Source organism: Sesamum indicum, linkage group LG7 (genome assembly GCF_026168435.1).
Source record: "Sesamum indicum cultivar Baizhima isolate 11 linkage group LG7, ASM2616843v1, whole genome shotgun sequence".
Classification (NCBI taxonomy): domain Eukaryota; kingdom Viridiplantae; phylum Streptophyta; class Magnoliopsida; order Lamiales; family Pedaliaceae; genus Sesamum; species Sesamum indicum.
In genome coordinates this window covers 8,259,855-8,277,266 of record NC_142663.1, presented here as the reverse complement: position 1 = coordinate 8,277,266, position 17,412 = coordinate 8,259,855, and the positions used below count along the sequence as shown (strand labels likewise).

General features: G+C 33.0%; 1 protein-coding gene and 1 long non-coding RNA gene across 5 annotated transcripts; both read left to right on the top strand.

Moving 5' to 3' along the window:
* The first annotated feature begins 1,030 nt into the window (after window positions 1-1,030).
* Window positions 1,031-2,877, top strand: LOC105166368 (uncharacterized). Of its 4 annotated transcripts, none has more exons than XR_016066323.1 (3): window positions 1,039-1,653; window positions 1,879-2,465; window positions 2,547-2,877. It is a non-coding gene; the product is annotated as an uncharacterized LOC105166368 (long non-coding RNA). The 4 variants fall into 4 exon arrangements; XR_016066324.1 differs by having other exon boundaries at window positions 1,041-1,653; window positions 1,879-1,944; window positions 2,275-2,877; XR_016066325.1 differs by having other exon boundaries at window positions 1,045-1,387; window positions 1,514-1,653; window positions 1,879-2,877.
* A 7,801-nt stretch (window positions 2,878-10,678) lies between these two features.
* LOC105166367 (Transport protein particle (TRAPP) component) lies at window positions 10,679-17,265 on the top strand. Its single transcript, XM_011085704.3, has 8 exons — window positions 10,679-10,869; window positions 11,251-11,339; window positions 11,699-11,762; window positions 12,519-12,596; window positions 15,220-15,296; window positions 15,389-15,455; window positions 15,540-15,647; window positions 16,797-17,265. Exons 1-8 carry the CDS (start codon window positions 10,798-10,800, stop codon window positions 16,824-16,826), a joined length of 585 nt encoding a protein of 194 aa, XP_011084006.1. The 5' UTR covers window positions 10,679-10,797; the 3' UTR covers window positions 16,827-17,265.
* Window positions 17,266-17,412: the final 147 nt, after the last annotated feature.

Sequence of the window (17,412 nt, the reverse complement as noted above, 5' to 3'; positions counted from 1 at the left end):
TTTAAATATATATAAGACCTTGTCCATTAGATCATATCAGACGGTTTGATTTAAAATCACATGGCCTGATTCTACGATACACCGACTTGAATGATTATTCTTATGTTTTGAATACGATATCTTGAGATCCGTATATCAAATAAGTCTAAAACTTTACCAAGTGTATTTTTCTATATATATGATCATATCTAACGGTCTGATTTGAAGTTTGATGGTCTGATTAACCTTTGTTATTTAACAATGCAAGATAATAGTTACATCAATGTAATACTAACATTTATAAATATATAAATTTACTACAATGTAATTTCTATGAATTGATTTAATCAATAATTACGATATCTTAAAATCCAAGCACCCGATTCATACGAAATTTAAATATATACAAGACTGTATCCATTAAATCATATCGGACGGTATGATTTAAAATCACATGGCCTGATGCAATGATACACCGTCTTGAATGATTACTCTTATGTTTCGAGTACGATATCTCAACATCCGTATATCTAATTAGTCTAAAACTTTACCAAATGTATTTTTATGTAAGTTTGATCATATCTAACGGTCTGATCTGAATTTTGATGGCCCGATTAACCCATGTTGTTTAATAATGTAAGATGATAGTTATATCAATGTTATACTAACATTTATAAATATATAAATTTTACAGATTGTGAACATATATTAATTTCAACTATATCTATATAAAAATTTGATGATTCGATCTCATAATTCAAAATAATAATAATAATAATAGCAGTAGTAGTAATAATAATAATAATAATAATAATAATAATAATAATAATGATAGTAATAATAATAATAATAATAATAATAATAATATAATAATAATAATAATAATAATAATAATAATAACAATAGTAATAATAATAACAATACTAATAATAATAATAACAATAATAATAATAATACTAATAATAATAATAGTAGTAGTAATAATAATAATAATACTGATAATAATAATAGTAGTAATAATAATAATAATACAATAAAAAGTCAAAACCTATCTCTTTCTCTCTTTTTCTCGTTTCTTCTTTCTTTTTCTTTCTCTCTTTCTCTTTCTATCTCCATTCTTTCTCCTCTCTCATTTCTTCCCCAAACCAATCTCTTAGAACCCTAGCCTCAAAATCAAGGCAACAAGGACAGTAGCTGGAAATTGCCCATTTTGTCAAGTGGGAGATGAATCATAGTTTCATTAAGTATCAATATTACTCTGCTATTCTGTTCATCTAGCGATCTCTTATGCACCGATGTGGTCTGTGCCTTTTTTTTTTCCACTTTACCTGCCTTGTTTCTATGGATATTAATAGCCCCAAAATCACGGCAACAACGACGGCAAGTCGGCGACGAGTATGGGTTCCAAGTAATTCTTCTTTTTCTATTGCATTTTACTTATTCTTATTTTTCTTGGGTTTGAGTGCTATTTTCTATAACCAAAACAAGTTGAAGAAAGGGTGAAAGTTGTAAAAGTTCATGACTGTTGTAGCAGTTTATATGTAAGATTAAAGTCAATATCTGTCAAGTTGAAGAAAGGGTGAAGGTGTTTGTTGAAATGCCTCATTGAACGCCTCTATTCGAATCGTTTTGACTTTGCAAAGTCCGAAGCCCAGCGTACCATTCAGCTTCAAGGTACTATCTTTTATGGTCTTCTTGTTTTCCGAAAGAAAGTTTTGGTTTTGAATCGAAATTTAGGGTTTAGACTATTTATTATCTACCTTTGCTTTTAATTCGAGAAGGCTTCTCTATAAATTTTCTTTTCTGTTAGCAAAAGCCAAAAAGTTTGGTTTTTACTGTTAGTGAAGTTTTTTAGGTTGTTGGCAGTTCTTGAATTCCCTTGATTTTTCCTTTCGACAGAGAAATTGGGAAAGCTTAAAGGGGAATTAAGAGAAGCTGAGGATGCTTTAGTGAAGGCTCTTGCTGGTATTGTTCTATTCTTTTTTCTGGTTGTTCGTTCAGGAAAATGATATTTCTTTTTTTTTTCCTCTTTTGCATTTGTAGATAGTGATTAACATTTTGGATTTAATTTTCTGCAATGAAGTTGAAAACTACAAATCTTGTCATGTAAAAAGGTGATTAGGAACATTCTATATGTTATTTGCTTCAGACCTCCAAAACATTCATGCAAGGCCCTAAACATCTGGACGTTTCTTAATTGGAGTAATTCAACATAGTAGACTTAGTTTCTGCATTTCACCTGTGTATTGAGTTACTCAGTTCAAAGAACGAATAATATTTTTCTATGTTCTTTAGATGGCAAAGGAGACTCGGTGTCTTTCGCCAGCTAATATGCCATTAAGGTGCTATTTTTTTAAATGACTTACAATTAAGTGTTTCTGTTTCACATTATACACTGGCATCTCTATCAGTAACTGAAATAGATGGTTCGATAACAAAACACACTGGTGGTTCTAATCCTGTAGGGGCACATAGGCCAAAAAATGGTAAGTTTTAAGTATAAAGCTTTTAGATATCTTTTATGCAATTTATTGACATATAAATTAATATTGTTTTGTAAACTGTAGGAAAAAGAACTTGGTAAAGAAGTGACTAATCTTGAAGAAGCTCGAAAGAAGGAGGAAGAGGCTGGGAAGAGGGAGGATGAGGCTAGGAAGAGGGAGGCAGACCTACAAGAATTAGTTCGAAAATTACTTCAAGATGTAGGATACGCAAACCATCAATTTGCTGGTGGGTCTGGACAACAAGAGTAACAACATTCCAGGAAAGATAATTAGTTTATTTTTTATGTTGGTTGTTTATGACTTAGTGTATGTTGATTTGATATTATTTGGTAATATTTGGATGATGACATCAATTATATTAGTGTTATTGTATTATAAGTATCTTTTTTGTTAATATTTGTTGTTCTTGTTTGGGAAATTCAGATTTTGGTATTGATGAAATGTATATTTGATGGTATAATGACCAAGATATTAATTTGGATGCAGAAATTAAAAATTTGCCCAAAAAAAACCAAAAAAAATTAGAGAGGATTAGAGACGGAAATTTGTAAGGTTTTAGAGACCGATTAGAGACGGAATATTTTCTTCATTTCAGAGACGGAATTAGAGACGGAAATTATTTTACCTTTATCGACGGAATCAGAGACGGATTACCAACGGAAATTAGAGACGGATTACAGTTAAATTTTCTTCTTTTTTGTCGACAGAATTAGCGACGGAATTTTCGGTCTCAGATTTAGCGACGGAATATTTCCGTCGCTAAATTATTAGCGACGCGGCCTTCTGCGACGGACTTCAGCGACGGATTTTTCCGTCTCTAATTTGTTTTAGAGACGGAAATCCTACTTTCAGAGACGGAAATTTCCGTCTCTGATACCCTGTTTTCTTGTAGTGAATGTAGCTGTTACTAATGAAATGAAACCAATGAACAAAACTTAGAAAGAAGTGCATGAGGACCAAAAGTGCCAATTTTTATAATTTAAGGGACTACAAGTGCTAATCCCATAATAAATATCACCAAAAGTAACATGGACCTAACTTATGGGACTAAAAATACTAGTTTTTCAAAAATTTACAAATGCCTCCTTGAAATTAGAATTACCCTAACAAATACCTCCTATAATGAGCTGTCACAAGACAGTATTTGTTAGGGTATATTTGATTTCAGGAAGGTATTTGTACTTTTTCAAAGGATAAAAATTGCGATCTACCTACTTGTGTTATGGAAAATAGGCAAACAATCCCTTTATAAAAAATAAAATAGCAATTTATCCCTCTGTGTTTTTCAAATATAGCAATTTATCCTTCTATATGTTAAAAAATGAAGCAATTTACTTTCATACCTAAAGAGGTAAATTGTTTCATTTTCTAAAACACAAGGATGTAAATTGCTATTTATTTTTAATAGAAGGGTAATTTGCTCATTTTTCATTACTATTATTCACCCATTTATCAAATAACGAGAAAATATTTATAATTGTGATAAATTTAAGGAGAAGTCATCATAATTTATATATTTTTATTTTTAAACCGTACACCTAACATCTTATTTTAGTTGAAACAGCAAGAATACTTCGTCATATTTTATACACAAACTCTCAAATATTTTATAAGATATTTAAAAATTTATAACCTCGATTATACACCCTGTAAGATAATAATTGAACTTCTGTTATCTAGATTTAATATATATGTTTATTGAGATTCAATATTATATTCAAAATAGTAGTAAAAGAATTAGTGATGTCAAATTGTTATTTAATAAAAAAAAATTAAGAAAAAAGAGAGAAATTCTGCAGGACAATTCAACATGCAAAATGGATCAGTAGGAAACTATTCTCTATAAAACAATAAATTAAAGTCATTGTTCTCTATTTATTAATGGGTTAATTACACTTACATCCCTTCTAAAAATATAAAATTAAAATTTTCTCCCAGAATATTTTGAAATTATACTTACACCTCCTTAAAAAATTCTCTATTTATACCTAACCGCATTCTCATTAGGGTTTGAACGAAAAATACTAACGTTAGCAAAAAATATTATGTAAATTTTAAATTCTGCCCTCATTTAACATTTACACGTATATCTTTGTACTTATAAAGAGATAAATAATATATATATAGCGAGATTAATATTATTATATTTTTTCCTCATAAATACAAAAATATTATATGCGAATGTTGAACGAAAGGTAAAATTGAAAATTTATGTAACTTTTTGCTAAATTCAATATTTTTTGTTCAAATCCTAACAAAAAGGATACAAGTATAAACAACAAATTCTCAAAGAGAATATAAATATAATTTAATTTTTTTTATAAAAAAATGTAATTAGTTAACATATTTAGAGAGGTCTAAGTGTAATTAACTCTTTATTAAATGAGCAATTAGAAAAAACATTTTAAAATCATGCATGATGGATGTAGGTTTCTAAATTCACACATTAAAATATAATATAGTTGCAATTTTGAATAAATTGTAATATATAAATATGATTAATACTGATGTATGTATGTGTTTATTGAGGAGTGTTGTTTTCTTTGCGAAAATCAGTGAATATTTGAAGGTTAATTATCATGACAGCTACATCACATCTATAAGTGACCCAATTCTGAAAATGAATTATTATGGGAATTACTTATTGACTGATTTGAAATGACAAATCTACAGCATTTAGAATTATAATTTTAGATCCTCAAGAAAAGACGTAACTCCCTCTCAATTTTGTCCCAAATTTATGATGGACTTTTTCCATCTAATTTTCTGTATTTTTTTTTTGAATGAAAGTAGATCTAGACTCATACAATATACAGTGGAATTCAAATCTATCTATGATTTGGTGGTCATGAGGATTTAGTTTTGTTAATTACACTAAATGTTATTACATCTCAAATTTCTATAGTGTTTTTTTCGTAGTGTTGAAAACAACTTTGATTGGTATTGAACATATCATGAAGCAATTGGCCAAATGTAGAGCTGGGGCTCAATAAGTATTCGAAGAGAAACTCACTCGCAGGCGAGACGCGAGTGAGGGAGTGAGGGTGATTTTGTAATTGGCCACTGTAATGTATGGGCTTTTCTTTACGTCTACGAGCCATAGATTACAAATTGTGGGATAAGTTATCCTATTTATGGAGGTGGAATGAATTATTGCACCCTCACAATGATTAAGATTGGGCCCGTAATTTTATCACAAGTCACGGACCCACAAAATAAATGAGGAGTTCCTGGTTGGTGTTGGTAAAGCGATCTTAAAGATTAAGAGCAAGTACTACAAAAAAAAATATGAAATTTTAATGAGAATTAAAAGATCTTTTTATCAATTTTATGCTCTACAAAACCTAATTTTCAACTCATTCATCAGACAACTTTTAAAAAATATAGTAGATTTATTATGTCACATCATATAGACAATGTATCGTCTTTTTCCAAATTTGTCTCTATTTCTCTTTTTAAAAAATCGCAAAATAAGGGTCAGTACCGAAAAATCAATATATTAGGTTTTTAAATATTATATCTCATTCAATGTAATGATGTAACACAACAAATTATGAAACACAATTTCGGACAAGATGAACAAATGGTATCTAAATAATTTTGGATCAAGAAATGTTTTTATTGATTTCTTCACTTCTCAAATAAGGAAAGTAGCATTTCAGGAGGTAGATTTGGATCAGTTGTAGGAAATGTTTGATCCTGACAGGTGGAGATGTAGGAAATAATGGTTAGTTTATCCTCTCAAGGTCACCCTCACCAACAATCTGACCACTTCCAAAACTAAATCCAAGCATAATAAATAATTGTGTCGCATATAAAGTTGCACGTCCAAAGCTGATAGAAAACCAGATCCTAGATTGAGTTGGACATTAGTCCTTAAGTTGAAATGCCGTTGACACTTCCTTCCGGCTATGGTAGCAACCACAAGTGGATGAAGAAAAATATTTTTTGATATCTTCCACACTAGGTTATGCATCTGATCGACACAACTTTGACATCATGCACATTAAGAAAATTGTGTTTGACAATATTTTCAACATGGTCATAGACATCAAGGGAAAGACGAAGGATAATTTAAATACACGTCAGGATTTGAAGATCATCTGTAACCACCCGTAGCTTGAGTTAGATGAATGTAGACCGAACATTATGCCTAAAGCAGTCTATACCTTGATGAAGGAGCAGAAGATGAGGATATGTGAATGAATTCATGGCCTTAAATTCCTGATGGCTACACGTCTAACCTTGCCCGCTATGTTGACATGATGGAATTGCGGATGCACGCCATGAAGAGCCACGACCGTCATGTATTCATGTAGAAATTGATCTCGACCACCTTCGTGAGATGCTTCCCGAGCATATATGCAGTGCATTAACGGAGGTTAATCTATTATTCTAAAGCATATGATCGACCATGCTTGATGTCGCCAAGTTACATGAGTTAGAAAACAGTGTTGCCATCATACTGTGCAACCTTGAGAAGATATTTCCTCTAGCTTTTTTCGACTCAATAGAGCACCTCATTGTTCATCTGCCATATGAAGCTCGCTTAGGGGGCTAGTGCAATATAGGTGGATGTACCCATTTGAAAAGTTTCTATATAAGTTGAAGAAAAAGGTGAAAAATAAAATATATGTGGAGCATCAATTGTCGAGGCATACATTGTTGAGAAAATTGGTTTATTTTCTTTACAGTACCCCTGAAGTGTCATTATTAGGATCCAAGTGCATAAGTGAGGTCAGTCCCTTGCTATTTTGTGAACGGGTACAACTTCTACATGGAACATCACAATGCCGGCAAGTCAACCATGAACTGTGGGGTGTATGTCAAAAGTTCATCGTATACAGACGAGGACAATGACTTTTACGGTACCATCGAAGAGATCATTCAATTGATATACCCACTTATTTCGAACTTGCACATTGTTCCGTCCAAGTACCGTTGGGTCGATCTAGTAAGAGGCATGAAGGTATACCCACGCTATCGCCTCGTTGATGTAAAGGAAAAATTAAAATTTACGTCCCATAACTTACACTATTTGTAATTTTGGTCCCATTGTTTTACCCTTCACCATTTTAGTCCCATAAGTGTGCAAAAAATTTTAATTTATATTCCACTCACATTTGCCATTAGATTCTTGATGAAGGATGCACATGCTCCATTAACTTAACCAACGTTTGACTGTAATAGTGTGAAAAATTACAACTTATGTCCCACAACTTACACCATTTGCTATTTTGGTCCCATTGTAGTATAAGTTGTGGGACATAAATTGTAATTTTTCACACTATTGTAGTAAAAAACATTGGTTAAGTTAAAAGAATACGTGCTTTGCACGTGCTCCTTCCATCAAGAATCTAAAAAAAATGTGAGTGGGATGTAAATTATAATTTTTTGACACTTATGGGACTAAATGTAGTAAGGGGTAAAATAATGGGACCAAAATCGCAAACAATGTAAGTTGTGGGGCGTAAATTGAAATTTTCTCTTCATGTATACTTCAAAAAAGTGTACCAAAAGGATGGGTCATTCATAATGGCACAACAAGCAGTGCAAGTGTACTACACTGAGTACCCAAGTATGAAGAGGGACAAAGAGGATTGGATGGTTATCTGCAAAACCAAGGCACAGAGAATTGTTGATGAGTCCAAGTGGACTGAGATCGCATATCAGCTGGAGGAAGTCGTACCAGGACATTCAGGTTGCCACCCCCTCCCACATCTGCCCCACCACCACCAGCCACTCCTTTCCTCTCTTTTTTTTATCTCTCCTTCTCTCTCTCTATCCCTCTGTTCACCTCACTTCGCCTCCTTCTCTGTCCGCCTCTGCCACATTTAGGAGGTGCTCTTTTATTTTCTACTTTTTTAAATGTATATATATATATATATATTATGTTAATTGTGTATTTTGTTAAATTGTATTTTCTATTATTTTAAAATTAATTGCCGAGTTTTACAAAATACGGGTGGCATTTTAGCCTATTTCGAAACACATGGGAAGTTTTAACTATTTTAACAAAATACAGGGAGATAAAATGCATTTTAGCCCTTGTTTGGTATCTCTTCTTTCTTTTTTTAGTTCCATTATGAGGTTTTTCTCTTCTTTCTTTTTTTAGTCCCATTATGAGGTTTTTCACTTCTTTCTTAGTAGTATCTTTTGGTATCTTGGTTTCATTCTTTTTAATGGAAAAAAATGTATAAAATCTTTCTGTGTTTTAAAAGTATGCAAAAAAGCCCTTTTGTTATGATAATAGGCTAAAAGCTCCCCCGTATTTTGTAAAACTCAGCTCAATCATCCCCTCTCCGTTAAATCCAACTAACAGTGTTAATTTTGTAGAAAATGACCCGTAAAACCTTACTTAATATATATTATTCTCATTTTAATGACCATTGGATCTTTTTGGATCAAATATTGATCGTTAGATTTAATCAATTAATTTCAATCGTTAGATTTAATCAATTAATTTCAATCGTTAGATTTTAAAAAATAAAAGGTCTAAATTCAATAAATTATTTAAAATCTTAAAAATATATTATTATTATATATTAAAAGAAATTGCCGCGATAAAATTTATTAAATTCATCGTATCTCCATAAATTTTTTACCAAATTAAGTGAGGCTGGTCTCATTAGAATCGTCTTGGAGAGACGGGTCTAATGGTAGTGGTCTGAGATTAAAATTCGACTGAACGGAGATGAATCAACGAAAAATATGTTCGACGGTCGTGGCATGAACCCAGTCTCTCTGATTGGTGAAAACTCAAATTTAAGGTATGAAAATGTTTGTTTTGAAGGGAGGATTCGAATGGTACCTTTAGTCGTCGGAAACTCTTCCGGACAAGTTTTCGGCGTAAAAGGGGCGAAAGCGTTCCTTTTTTTTAGTTTTTAATTAATTTTAATTATATTAATTAAAATATATTTTAGTTAATTAAGAATATATTAAATAATTATAATATTTATATTTTTTAGCTAATTAGTAATAATTATAATAATAATTATTGTAATTAAATATTATTTTAATTAATTAAAAATAATTTTAGATTTAACAATTAACAATTATAAAATTATTTGAATTTAAATATAATTTAATTTAATATTTAATATTAAATCAATTAAATTATTTTAATATTTTCATTTAAACTTAATACGAAAAATTTAATACCTATTTTTTGAGGGGGAGAAATGGCAAAAAAAAGACAAAACAAGTAAAAAAGCCCTTTATAATTATAGAGTCATAAAGGGGTATTTTAGTCTAAAGTGTCATTATATATAGACTTAAATCGCAGAAAATGACTACCAAACACACCAGATGCGCGTATCTTCCACTTTCCATTAGTTTTTAACAGAATGGAGGATTTTTTGTTGACTAAAACAAAATAGGAGAGGGTTTTTAGTCTATTCTCAAAATAGAAGGGTATTTTTTACAAACTTTTTAAAACAGATAGAAATTTTATACATTTTGTCCATTTTAATGCAATCCAAGAAAAACAATTAAACGATCTAATTAAATGCATATGTTGTTTATGTACACAACATTTTTGAAGGTCCGTTTGGCAGCTCTTTTTGCTCTAGGCACTGCCTTTGATGTAGGGTTTACCTACATTTTTTTTTTCTTTCTGATTTAGGGTTTACCTACTTATTTTTTTACGATTCTAACCATAAAATCAGATAACATTGTTGCAAATTAAACTATAGACAAGTTGCGATTGAAATCTTTTCCTTTTTTTTTCTTTCTTTTTACCCCAATAAATAATGTGATTAGCTCTATAATTGATAATCTCAAAATCACTTTAAAAACTTAATTATGGTGATAAGGACGTGAGAGAACTTACATTTAAAATTATTGTTAGTATTTGAGAGGCGTTTGACAACCCCAATGATAATCACTTTTGGATTGTTGAAACATAATAATTTGAGTTTTATAAAAGTTAAAATTGGGAGCTTTTGACAAATATCAATTTCACAAAATCAATAAAAATTAATTAAATAAAGATTAATTGCTTTGTTATCAATTCTTCAAAAGTTAGACCAAATTCATCCTAATACTACTTCAAAAACTTGGATACATCATTCAGTGGGGCTTAATAAGTACATTTCATCAAAATATAAGGGTGGTATATGTTATATGTGCGAAATAGGAGGGGGTAAAGCAAATTTAGCCGATAGAATACATAAAGTGTGAGTTCAAAATACAAAGAGAGAATGAAATCAAGACAATTAGTTGAAGTACTTTCGTATAGATTCACGGACAGAAGACCGCAACTCGAACTCAGTCGAACACCGAAATTGGATTTGAGAGAGAAGGGGTAGGGAGAATGATAGGAGTTGGGAAAATCAAGCCATACACAAATGTGCTCGACAGACCCCTCAGCAAAGGAAAACAAGAGGTATTTTTGCATATTATTCAGATCTTCACTTCCATCTTTTCATTTGGCTTTGCCGTTCAATCACCTACAGACTTGATTTGCTTTTCGAAATTGGAGTAGAGGGTTTTTTATCAAATTTTCTATGGGCGAAAGTTCACGAACCCGTCTCATATTTTTTGAATCAATTTTTTTTTTTTTTTTTTTTTCTGGGGGAGCTGTAAAGGTTTTGCCTGATATTTGGTAGAGTCAGTCAGTTTATTGAATATAAGCTGCAAGGGGTTCTTGAGTAGTATCATTTGATGGAATTACGCCAACTTGAGGTTGAGTTGGGAATATTGGTTTTGCACAAAAGTTTACAAATTACGTGCTGTGTTGATCGAATTGATTGAGGATTTGTTGCAGGTGAGTTTGAGTGCATTTGCATTCTTGTTTTCCGAGCTTGTTCAGTACAATCAGACGCAAGTCGACAACATAGCAGAGCTGGAAAGAAGGTGAAAGGATAAAACTCTGAGTCACATAAATTGTAATTGAAAAATGCTAACATTGAGTATGATCAATCTGGTCTGGTGATGGAAATATAATTTGGATTACCTGAAATTGGGAAAGGAAACCTTTCAGCTGGAACCATCTAGTTATATCAGAAAAGTTGGGAAACTTGAATTTATTTTTCTGATTATTGATGGTCAATATCTTAGACATGACAGTTGAGATCTCTTTTCACTAACTGAGCTTTAAGGCTAAAAGCGTAGATGAGATTTGTCTTGAATTTTATAGAAGAATGTGCGCCTGAGGTTAATTTGAAGTCTAGTCTTACATGGAATTCTTGATGAAGCTCTTGAATCTGGATCAGGTTAGAGGATGCTGGCTACGCTGTTGGAGCTAGGGTTCTGGAACTTCTTTGTCACAGGGAGAAGGTAGGGACATTATGGTAGCATTAACATATTTAAGTTGTCAGTGGTTCCTTTCAAGGAAATGGGCAACTTTTGTATATCTATTGCACTATAATGCCATCATGAGCAACAGTTGTCAATCCCACTTTTTTCTTCTCTCAACTTTTCATATATGTTAAAACAATTTTTCTTGTAGACAAGATTATCTGTGAGTACAGCAGTTTCACGTGCAAATAAAAAAATATTAAAGATGCATTTTGGTTCAGGAATAAGTCAGTTTTGTTGCAACATGTGATTCATCCTGAATTGATCACTAATTGCCATACTTTATGCTTGATAGATTTGATCTAGGCATTTTCGCAAGCACTTCTTTTCATTTTCTTCCTTATCCAAGTGAAAGCAGTTCTGATAACTCGTGATAGAAGTTGTCTGAGTTATTAGACGGAAGCTTCTAGAAGGATTAACTTCCAATTGGGATATGAATTTTTATATAATGGTGGAACAAGTAACTTTTTGCGTTCCATCTAGAAAGAAAGAAATATTTTCCATATCTGTATCTTGTATGAGAAATTAGTTTATTTCTTTGTAGAGTTATCTATAATTGTAATTTAATTTGTTTGAGTAATGAGCATAAGCATGCCACTTAAATCTTCAAACCAAAAGAGCTGACATGTATTCTTGCACTTCTTGAGTATCTCAGATAGTGCAATCTAGTTCTGAAGTGCCCGATCATGTATTACATTGACACATCTACCTGGTGATCTTCTTTTGATGCTGTAGGGTAACAGAAGGGAGACAAGACTATTGGGTATTTTATCTTTCATACACAGCACGGTGTGGAAGGTCTTGTTCGGAAAGGTTGTGATACACTTTAGTCTTTTTGTACTTCTTTCTCCTATTTTTGGTTTCATTTCCTTCTAACAAAGATGCTTTTTATTTCTATCGACAAACAACTTATGACTGGACAATTATTTGTTTAGCAGCAACCATATACATTGTTAACAATTATTTTCATGGATATTTCTGTTATATCTTGGTAAGCTTCCAGAATATCCATAAGAAATGCTTTTCACCTTCCTAGGCATTTTTGTATTTCGGAGGAAGATTTACCACGTGATCATGAGGATACCAAAGTCACAGTGAAAAAGTATCATTTTTTATTATTTCTTGTGAAAGCTTGGTCTCACTGACGAGCGAGATATCTGTAAACTGAATCACAATGTTAAACCCCAAGCTTTTCAGAATCCTCATAGTGATCGATCATTCTGGAGCTGGTGCTACAAGTGAGCATTATTGTTTAAGAAGTTGATAGTCAAGAAACAATCCTGTCCCTAAATTTGCCTGTAAAATATTCTAGATAAAACAGATTTGGGATCTGATTCTACAGGAAAATGTTAAAACTCTAGGTAAATTTTCTTTGTATACTGTCAACCCAGGTCATTTTCTCTCGAGTTTCTGTTCTCTAGGAGGCTTTAAGCCTGTTTTCTGATTTATGTTGATGTAACATATCATAAGGTATTATTATAATGGAAGTTTATCTCTAGATGAGATCTCTGATCACACTAAAGTTCAATGAAGTTAAAAACTGATTCTGAATAGATTATATGGATATGTAAATGGGTACCTGATGCTGAGATCTCACAAGCTTAGAAGTTATCTCTGTTAGCTAGAATACTTTACAGAGACGAGTAAGCTTCGAACCCAGAGTAGTCAAAACTTGTCCAACCTAAACCTGTAACATAGTCCTGCTACAGTTTGACCAAGTTCATGTTATAGCCCCATAAATTGAGTAGAAACTTGATAATGTTGGCTCTTTAAGTAATATAATTTATGGTGTTTATCTAAAATCTGATTGCAATATCCTGCTGAGTACGTATGTTGGTGATTTGATGGATTATCTTTGACTATGAAGTTCTTTACGTGATGTATTTCTGGCACATCGTTAATGCTCACTTTTATATTCATGACCGAGTTATAAGTATTGCTTACCTAGTCGAGTGTTTGTAGTGACTTGAAGGTTTCTGAGATGGAAATTTAGTCTTCAGGATGACTACTTGCTTTGTGGATTAGTTGGAGTGAGGGCCCAGAGCCTCTAATAACACAAAGAGATGATACTATGCACCACATATAAGTGGTGCAAAAAGAAGGGAAAGGTTAAAAAGGTGAAATTTTATGAGAGATGTAACGAAATTCTTCTAGAAATGCGATTACTAGAATTTATTCACTTGTTGTCTAAATATGAGATACGAAAGAAAGTCAAAGGACGAAGGAGGGGGAGAGATAAAGAGTAATACAGCTATGTACCTGAGTTGCAAAGTAGAGAAGTCAACCAAGGTGATTTTCTCCTGCTAATTGTCAATGATTCTAAAATGGGTTATGAATCCCATAAGTCAAAAAGGGAAGAATCAGGAGCCCGTGATTTTTTGTTCTTAGGAGTCTTCTACACTCGAGAATGCTGCTAAGAGTGACTTGAAGGCGTGCAAAATAGAAGATAGAGATCGCTATTTTCACACCTAATCACAGATAGATAAACCCAAGGCAAACTCTGTAAAGTTGATAAGTTTATGCCAGAGAATAAGAAGGTTTACACCTGCAAATGGGTAATGTCTGCATCAGATCACAACAGGGAGTTTTGGTGTTGAATTGAATTCCACATATAGTGGGCTGTCATGAGCTTGGGAGTGCTGATTGTTGCTGGATGTGCAGTTTTCAGACTCTCCAAACTGCTAGTGTGTAATATAGGAAAAATTAGTGGTGTATATCAGGAGACCTGTGGATTAGATGCTAAGTGATGCTTGACTGCAGCAACAGAATGTGGGGCCGTAGTGTGTTCCATGGAAAGTGGGGATCCATTTACGTACTTGCTGAAATGTTGTATCTTTTATATTTGGGAGCTTGAGAAGAAATAAGCAGGTGAATAGTTTTCTCCTTTGCTGTTATCCACAAGGTTTTCATGGATTGCCATAAAATGCACTCCTTTGATACAGTTACTCATGGTAATTGACCTTAAACTGGAGAATTTTAGCCTTTTTTCTGTGAGCATGGCATGCATCATCTCGAGTTATATAAATTTTTTAAACCTAAATCTGTGGATATTAGTTATCAAGTGATCTGTTCCTTCTCTATTCACCTTCTGATCCAGGCTCCAATTTATTGCATTGTGTTTTATTGTTCTCTTCCTTGTATACCTCACTGGCGATTGTACATACAGTTGATCTTCTTAGGCATTAAAAGTATATAGAAGAAATTAGGGAATTCTTGACATATCATACTTGATTGGCCTGACCATGTTACTGGACAATGTATGATACAAGTTGCAGTTGGTTTTTGATCCTTCTTGTACATGTGGTGCGGTTGGGACAGAGGCCCGTCAGCCTCAAAGCTTATTTCTTGCATGATTTTTCTCACTTATGCCTTTGATATTATGAACAAATTTGTCAAGATTAACAAGCCCATAGTTTTTATATTATGTTGACATCAGGTGGCTGACTCACTTGAAAAAGGTACTGAGCACGAGGATGAGTACATGATCAGTGAGAAGGAACTTCTTGTCAACAGGTTATACATTCATGTTCCTTTTCATGTTGTGACAGGCCAATTTATTTTCCTGTTTTCTTTGCATCTGCTGATTTGGGAATTTTATACCGTAGATTTATCTCAATACCCAAAGATATGGGTGCCTTCAACTGCGGAGCATTTGTTGCTGGAATTGTGAAGGTACATCCTGCATCGTCCAAGAGCTTTTTAAGTGATAGTTGTGTTGGTTTGAGGCTCTAATGATTGATTTTTTCCTTTTTGAAGGGAGTCTTGGATAATGCAGGTTTTCCAGCTGTTGTAACAGCTCATTTTGTACCTGTGGATGGGCAACAGAGACCGAGGACAACCATTTTGATTAAATTTGCTGAAGAGGTATTTCCGAAATAAACTTATGACAATACTTCTCCTAGGTGGTGTGCTGTTGTTCATTGCATAGTGGTTGTCCAAATAACAATGCTTGGATATAATGGTTGTCTGGACAACAATGCTTGGATTAATGGTTGTCTGGGCAACATTGTTATAGTTTGAATGCAAGATTAGCATTAAGACCTCCATAGGTAGCAAAAGAAGTAAGTGGAAGATTATCTCTGTGCCAAATGTACATATCTTGCCTGGCAGGGGATATATCCTTGAGAGTTGGTGAATATTATCCCCTATACATCCTTCTTACTATCAACTTTGTACTAGATAGAGATATACATGTGTTAGACCAGCTAAAAAGGGAACCTGATCAGAGATGAACAGGCAAGAATGTGAAAACCTCTAATGACTTCACTGGTTGGGTTTTGGTCAGAAACAAAGTTACTCCACATCATGTTCAACATGACTGAATAATGAGATAGCTTCTTTCTGCTCTAGGGATGCAAGGATTACTCCTTAATTTGAGAATGAGCAGTTTCCCCACAATGACAGAGGTGGAGTCCATTGATTGATGTTAATGCTTATATTAGTGTTTAGTGCCTCATCTGCAGCATCTTATTTGTTATGTAGAAATAGTGTCTACTTGTCCATGACCCTGATTGTCCATTGAGTGTGGAGAAAAAGGTAAAATCTACTCTTTTCAATGTCATGCTTGCTTATGGAAGAATAGAGCTATAGCTGCAACTTAGACTTGTCATGACCATTAGAAACTTATTAGTATCTGTGGAATCCAAATACTCTGAAGTCCCCAAAAAAGTGAACTCAGGCAGGCTGGGTTAGGATCTTGGTGTAACTTGGATAATACATGCAAAGGTGCTCGCAAGATTCGCGGAAGCCATTAACTTGAGTAAACAAAGTATCATTAGTTTGTGCTTTAAAGCCTTCAATAGAATTAGTATCATTGTAATGTGTGAGGCTGTTGTGGTCTAATTTTATTCTTGAGTTTCTGGAATCTAACGTATGAAAGCTGTGTCAGTATCTGTTTTCCTACTACTTCGGTATAAGAAACCAAGATTTCGTCATAATTTACATCTAAATCGTATATATTTCTGTTTCGAAAAAACACCTCACTAAAACTTTCTTGCTCTTTTTCTCCGTTAGGTACTACAACGAGAAGCGAGATTAGGCTAACATTGGCTACTGATTTTAAAATCAGTTTTTGGAACCGGGACCACCCTGGAAAACAAAATATATTGGTTGAAAAAGAGCTGCTCTTGGTCTCCAAGTTCGTTTACATATTTGCCAGCTTTTGGCAAATTTGATTGTGGATGAACCAGTTGAGTTGCTGGGAAATTACATGGATTTTAGTAGTGAGATATTATTATGTTTGAGCTGGAAACCCAAATTGAGCATTCATTAGGCTGTATAGAAACTTGTTTTCAACTATTTGTGTGGAGATCTTCTTAAATTAATCTTGGGTGTTCAGACTTCTAGACTACCATTTTATGGTGCATTCTGCATTCTGCGGTTACCGCCCACCTTCTCTTTGAAGGATATGTATTCATACCCAATCCATCTTCCATGGATAAATTTATTTCTAAAATAACTAAATTGGTAATTGATTTTCTAATTATATTTGCTGATGTATATGCATACCTGATTTTATTTCGAAAAATATATGTGCTTCATTTACATTTTTGTATCATATTTGGAAACATAAATAATCTGTACCAGCTATCCAAGCATGCTCGGTCTATGGGCTCGTTTGGTTTATATG